Raw genomic sequence first — 7,434 nt, 5'->3', positions numbered from 1 at the left:
CTTTATATATCACTGTAGATAGGAAAATGTCTTGAGGGACATATGTTACATTAAAAAAAATAAAAAAATAAAAAAAATAAAAAATAATTGATGAGGTTCTTAAGAGAATATTCCTTGAAAAGAGTAACCATTCAAGAATTCATACATGGTATTGTGGATCTTGTTAAGATTATGTCATTTACATTTACTAACAAATGAACAATACCATCATCATCTCGTCTTATAAACAAATAAGTATCAGTGGTGAGATCATGAAACCAATGGGCTGTAAGAAGACACTAAGACGATTATATTATGCTCGTGGTGTCTGCTTAAGTCCTTGTAAGGAGCGATGTAGCATATATACATTATTCGTAAAGGTAGGATCCGTGTAACCTGGGGGTTGTAGAATATCATCAAGAAAAGAAATTTGGATATCAAGTTGTCGAATCGGCCAGTTATATGTTAACCAGAGTGTATGTCTTGTTTACGTGAATAAGATTCAAAGTTTTCATCTAAGAATGAATATTGTTTGCTTGGTTCCAAAGCTATCTTAGCTTAAACCTAAAGCAACCTATCTTTGAAGTCTATATAAGAATTTATACCCTTGGGATGAGCATTATATCCCATAAAGACACAAGGCGACGATCGCGACTCCATTTTGGTAAAACGGTATGATCGAAGATAAGGAAAACATAAGAATCCAAAATTTCTTAAAGACGTGTATTCAAGTGTCTTGTGGAAGAGTTTTTTATATGGTGATCTAGAACAAGTTGGAGTTGGTGGAAATATATTCGTAAGATAACATAACGCGAAAAGGGCGTCGTAGCAATTTGATAAAGGAACAAAATCCGTAGAGAGAAGGGTAAGATCAGTTTCGGTTAAAGCGTTGCTCGATTGAACCCACAAGTTATGCTATCTCAAGCTTGTTGTCAATGTTAGGTGACCAAAACTATATCTTGATTATTAGTTTACTAAGTCAAGTCTCGGACTAGGTTAGAATTTGTAGTTGAGTATCAAACATCACCCTTGAAGACTGAAGATCGACGAAGATATTTGGATAATTTATGTATAAGATATGTGAAAACTGAACCATTTTATTTTACTCACTATCTTACCGTTCTATCTGTTGAGACTATGTCGTATGACTTCAAGTAGATTTACAAATAAGAATTTTCAGTCAAGCTTGTCTTGTGAAAAATCTCGAAATATGATTCTAAGAAAATATGTTCAATGGTCCTTAACAATATTAATTGTATGAATTAATTTGTGGATCAATTGAAAATTACCCATGCAAATGATTTTATCTTTTGGGAATGTTTCGAACATCATAAGAGATAAATATTGAACTTATTGATATTTCTATTCAGGGTAGGTTGGCAAACCAGTTTGCAACCTATAGATATCTGAATTTCACAAATACAGGAAGGTTGGAGAACCAGTTCACGAACCACGCGTTCAGTTGGGTACAGTTTGGCGAACCGTAGTGAACTAAATTTTCACAGTTGTAATTATAGGCTAGCAGTTGGCGAACCCGATTTACGAACTGTTATCAACCGAGGTCGGTTGGGTTGGCGACACGGTTCACGAACCGTAGCAACCTGACTCATGAACAATCCCTACGGTTGGCAAACTGTTGTACCAACTGTCTCAGTTTATATTTTAGTATATGCTCAAAAACTTATTTTTATAATATGTTTAGCATTACTACAACTATCTTAAACACTTCTAAGACTTCATTGATCACTTAAGCACTTACATGATTCTGTAACCGGACCTAAGTGTATATGCCTCTATTGTACTTTTCAAGAATATAGTTTTCTTGATTCTCAAGTTATCTTATCTTGAATTCTAAGCAACCCGTGGTCTTGGAAAAAATATAAATAGAGATGCTCTTTCAACTAGGAAAATTAATCCCTGACACTTTGTGTCCTAGTTGATTCTAGAATCATCCTCTATTGACCTAGGTTTCCTCTTAGAAACACAATTAGGTCTACGACTAACTTCACTTTGGGGATTTGTGAATCCATGTCCGATTATCTTTACCTTGATAGTTCGTGTATCATGATCTTGCTTTTTTGTTATCGAGGTTCTCGTAATCTCTTTCGAGCAAGATAGATATAGAAATCGAAAAGTTCTCTTTGTCTCAGGCTTTGTGATTCCTCAAGATAGATATCTGAAAACTTATCTTATTTGATTTTTTGAAGATTTTTTTTAGAGATGGTTAAGAATCTAGGTTGCTCTTATGGAGTCGTAAGTTCCAGATTTGTGAGGTTTGATAGTTTCGTCTATTGCAAACATATTTTCACATCTTGATCTTTGATCTAAATGGAAATCAAATAGGCTTATCTGTAGGAGGCGGATTGGTATCAAAAGTCTTCAGTTCGGCCGAAACAACTCTTAGGATGTAAAGGACGTCAGCTAAGGGAATCAAGTGCATAGAGCCTTGTGAGGTTCAAGAGACGTAAGGAGCATGGAGTAATTGAATTTCTTAGAGGGTGGATTCGGTGTAAACTAAATTCCAGTCCGAAGTCTGATAGTAGGCTAGTGTCTGTAGCGGTTTGATACGACTCGGTGTTCAAACTGTACGAGGTCCCGGGGTTCTTTTGCAGGTGCAGTTTTTCTAGTTAACAAAATTCCTCTGCGTCTTGTTTTACTTTACTTCCGCATTATATTTGTGTTTGATATAATTAAATAAAAACAAATGATTCAATAATCAACCTAGACAGTTTTTAACTAAAATTGCATAGAACCTACAAGATTTGTTCTTGAGAATTCGTATCTTGAAATATATATTACAAAACTTGTTCTTGGATATTGATTTTTGAGAGCGTCCAAGAATTCTTGTATACAATCAGGTTCAGGTATCTTTGTAATAAACTACTGATTGTACAAGAAAGATAAACCATATACATATTGTTCAAGGATTACTAAGTTGGTCCACTTGCAATTGTATTAGGTTTTGTCTTATATATAAGTCCAAACGAAAAAATTTGATGGTGTAATTGGTACCCCCGCGTTTTCAATTGGTATCAGAGCAGGCAAACACATTTAGACATAATAAGTCTGTGTTTCTAGCGATCTGACTTATAGATATATAATATCGAATATGAAACACACAGAATATTATTTTGTTTAAAGTTTGGATCCAACACCTGAGGAAACTATTACATCTAAATCAATATCTGAACGCCTCTTAAAATCACCTTGAGTGGATCTACTAGATAAGTTTATCTTGTTAATAATGTAGAAACTTTTGATAATCGGGAAATACACCTAGAAAAACAGTTGGATGAACTGCCCGATGACAGTGAATCAGATATTGATATAGATGTTAATGAGGAAGTCTCAGAGTACGCTAAGTTATTGGACCCTATTATGAAAAAAAAAAATAACGATGTATTGTTTCATTGGATTTCCGACTCCTATCTGTCGAGAAAATAGGAAATTGAGAAAGGTCTTCGAAAGTTTTGGTCATGGTTATAAACTTATCGAATCCCTTCTAAAAGACATCGAAGAATATATAAATTCAAAGAAATTTGAATGTGATAATCTTCGTCAAAATTTCTCTTTGTTAAAAGAGAAACTTGCAAAATTTAAAGTAAGGATTAACTTTCAACAAAGTAGTTTCGATGACAGAGAATATGCTTCTGTCGCTCGAGAAAAATGCCTTGCGTCTAATTTAGCTGATGCTCTTGATAAAATCAAGATATTGGAAGATGACTTGAAAAAGTTCAATACTAGCTCGAACAAGTTAACCATAATGCTAGGAGCAAGTAAAAATCATTGTGATAAACGAGGATTGGGCTATAAGGGAATAAATTCCCCAAGTACTAGCAAAGAGGTAAAATTTGTCAAGGATGTTGATTCTTCTCAACCAAAGGCTTCCACTAAAATCAAAAGTGAAATACCTTTCACTGACAGTTAATGTTCGAAAGAGCCAAGTCTATCAACCTCCAAAGATAACACAAATGAATCCAGGGTAAGAATATTCCTTATGTTTGCTATTATTGCGGAAAATAAAGGTCACCTGGAAAGGGGATGTCGTTTTCACATAAGGAATGAGAAACTTCACGATGTTCTTGTTTGGGCATCACAAGAAGTGATCAAACCTAGATCATATTTTAAGGCTAATCCTCTTGACATTATGGGTTGTAAACGTCGAACCTATAGGCAAACGAATCAGTGTTGTGATAAGCCTAAGTTTGTCTATAAATGTCGTACGAATCCTTTTCACAAATGTCATGATTATCAAAAGGATAACTTTGTAAAGACGGAGATAACATCTGAGGCTCCTAATTGGAAAAAGACAAACTTGCAAAAGAATAGTCAATCCAATTCTCCTCTGAGAAATCGTGAATAGAATAATGGTAAGAAGGTTCTGGTTGCTCCAAAACGCACTCAGAGGTGGGTACCAAAGAACGTCAATGGTGCACTGAGTGTTAAAAGGAATGATCTCCCAATAAATTCCATGACTATGAAAAGGGCAGAATCCATGATTTTGGAAGTTAAAAGATTCCTGGGGAATGATGAATATAGATCTGAAGGGTTCTAGAAGAGATCCCTTTTATGATAACCCAAAGGTGAAATGCAAGAATATGTGGAGGAAGAAACAAACTAAGCCAAAAACTACAGATGGTGAAAATCCATAGATGCAGAAAAGCTTGTTTCAATCGCCTGTGGTGAGCAAGACTTGTTCACCCCAACACAATTTGATTATTTTGAAAGTGTGCCGTCACCAAGCAATGCCCTAGTAAGAAAGATGGTGAGGAAGGCACAAGAATTAGGGCGCACATATTATGTTGGATAAGATGTTGAATATTTGGTGAAGTCGTAGGATTGATGATTAGATTCTTCTAAAAAGGTATGCCTTTAAACTTCAGCAAACTTTATGATATCATTATATGCTTGATGCCGTGAACTATTAATACCAAAAACACTCTTGTTTTTGAGCTCTTATCTTTCGCTTAGTGATTTGATGGAAATCCATATGTATCATCATGATTGATTGTTTAACATACTTGAAGTTAAATACCCAGTGTTTCTAAAGACAATAGTTATTATCTCCATCTTATTGAGCTACTGCTCCAAAGAGATGAGTCAACATTTAAGAGGTTACACAACCTTTTAATTGAATGGTTTATGAAAATAAAATCCCTTTGTGGTTGTCATGATTATCTTCAATGCATCTACAGATAAAAGATTCAATATAGTTTTATTTGACTCAAGGTGTAGCACATCGCGTGTGAGTCCAAATCGTATGACTCAATACGGGTATCAACACTTCTCATGTTCTTTGTAGAGTTTTCCTTGGCTAACCAAGAGACGAGAACATGATTCATGGGAATTTCTATCTAACAAGCTTAGAAAAATATGCTTGATAATCTATCTGATCGTTAATGTTGATATTCAAACTTATGATTTTTGGGTACAACTCTCAGGACATGATCATACAGATTACGGGTACACCACTCACCATTGGTGAAGAGATAATGGATCACAGGTGAGGTACTCATGGTAGACAAACCAATGCGGCTAAGATCCATATACCTCGTGTATTCATGTTTACCTAACTTGATTTGGGTTTAAGTTCTTAAATTTACAGGTTAGAAGAAGCAAAAAAAAAATCGATGACTTTATATTTACATCTTATATATATCCTTGAAGTTGGTGAGTTGGGAGCTTATCGGAGGCACATTCTTATTTATGGTAACTTCTATGAATTTTAATCATATAGTTGTTATTTGATATTAGATTTGTTCCCTTGTTGTGCACCGGGAATTTTTTTCTTTTAACTTGGTGTGCGTGGGGCTTCGCCCTGTCCCTTGGTGATGCATTTTTGATTTGGTGTGCGTGGGGCTTCGCCCCGTCCCTTGGCGATGCATTTTTGATTTGGTGTGGCGAGTAGAATACATTAAATAGGTGGTGTAAAGATACAAAGTATGTGTGGATTTTTATTATTTTTTATTTTCGCAGAAAATGTATGTGAAATATGTGGAATTTTTTCCCCTTTAAATATAAATTTACGGAAAAAAAAAGAGTCCTAATATAATAGGTACTCGACTTCCGAATTGAACTTGGACTTTCATAAAATTCCAAACACGGTAAGTTAAATTTTCAAAAGTTTGTAATTTTTAAACCAATCATACGTTGTCAAGTGTTCTCACCAAAACTCCCAATTCACAAAAGCCACAGAATATTTATTTTGGCCAACAGAAAACGAAAATTTCCTCACTATTCAACGTGGGAGCTTTATCCGTCGACGCCTTTAAATCTTTAGATAAGTTGACTAATAAAAAAAAAGACCTTGAAGAGAATACTTCGTCGTTATTCATAGAATCTTATAATCTTAAAGTCCAAAAAATAATCGAAGGCAAAAATAAAAGAAAGGAAAAGAAAAAGAATGGGAGAAAACAAAATTACAAAGTTTACAAATTAAATTGCAAAGATTAATCAAGTCATTAGGTTTGTCCTCAATTAACTCTCTACATTTCTCTTGACATTTAGAGTTTCTGATTAAAGCCACAAAGCACCAGCTTGTTTCAACTTAGGTATTAATTCACCAGTGATATGAGCACCCATAAGTCTATCTAAACCACCAAATAATTTCCCACCAATATATACAGCTGGAAACTGAAGCTCACTATAATCGCTATGCGTCTCTTTATTACCTTTATGATCATTATTGTGAGTCTCAATGACTGATAATAATTCATTGATGACAGATATTTCATCAGCTTCCTCAATAACTTCATAAACAGTAGGATTAACACCTAACGCTAATAATAAGCGTTTCATAACATGACACATACAACACCCACGTCTTCCAAATATTAATACTGCGTTTTCTAATACTAAACCTTTGATTCTTGCTTCCAGTTTACCCCTACTACTACTATAGCCATCACTGATCTTCATTGCACCTTTCTTCAATGGGTCTTCGAGATTAATATCAACCATTTTTAACGATGATGATTGACGGCTAGTGGTTTGGTGGGTTTCTGATTGATTGGGTAACCAAGTTCTGTATTGAATTGCTTGTTGCATGATTTTCTAGAGAGAGTAGAAAGTTGGGGGGAGTTTGGAGGAGAAGAAGAGAAGGGAATTTAAAAGGAGAGGGAAGAAGAGAGAGTCAGAGAAAGGTATGGATGGGTAGAAGAGTCCCACGTCAACGCATATCACGTATACTTCACATTCTTACGCGTCATGTTGCTGTAGATGACATACGAGTGATGTCTTCTATTTTCTTTCTTTTCTTAATAAAACATATGCGTGATGTCATTTCATGTTTTTCTTTTTCTTGCTCTACGTTTTTGACAATCGCTACCAGCAGCCCGGCCCCGGTTTATCTTCACTAGAAAATGAAGTAAAATGTGCAGTCGTATTCTTCTGCAGTTTTGCTACTGAAAGTGGGTCTAGTTTTAGACATTAGAAGACTCAAGTTGGTGATCCATG

General features: G+C 35.0%; 1 protein-coding gene across 1 annotated transcript; it reads right to left on the bottom strand.

Annotated features, from left to right (window-relative positions):
* Nucleotides 1-6,286: 6,286 nt before the first annotated feature.
* Nucleotides 6,287-7,100, bottom strand: LOC113285658 (glutaredoxin-C9-like). Its single transcript, XM_026534462.1, has one exon. It carries the CDS (start codon nucleotides 7,024-7,026, stop codon nucleotides 6,496-6,498), a length of 531 nt encoding a protein of 176 aa, XP_026390247.1. The 5' UTR covers nucleotides 7,027-7,100; the 3' UTR covers nucleotides 6,287-6,495.
* Between the last annotated feature and the right edge of the window lie 334 nt (nucleotides 7,101-7,434).

The sequence above is a fragment of the Papaver somniferum genome, chromosome 6 (assembly GCF_003573695.1).
Source record: "Papaver somniferum cultivar HN1 chromosome 6, ASM357369v1, whole genome shotgun sequence".
Classification (NCBI taxonomy): domain Eukaryota; kingdom Viridiplantae; phylum Streptophyta; class Magnoliopsida; order Ranunculales; family Papaveraceae; genus Papaver; species Papaver somniferum.
Note: the sequence above shows the minus strand (reverse complement) of the source record. Positions and strands in the feature narration are given on the sequence as shown.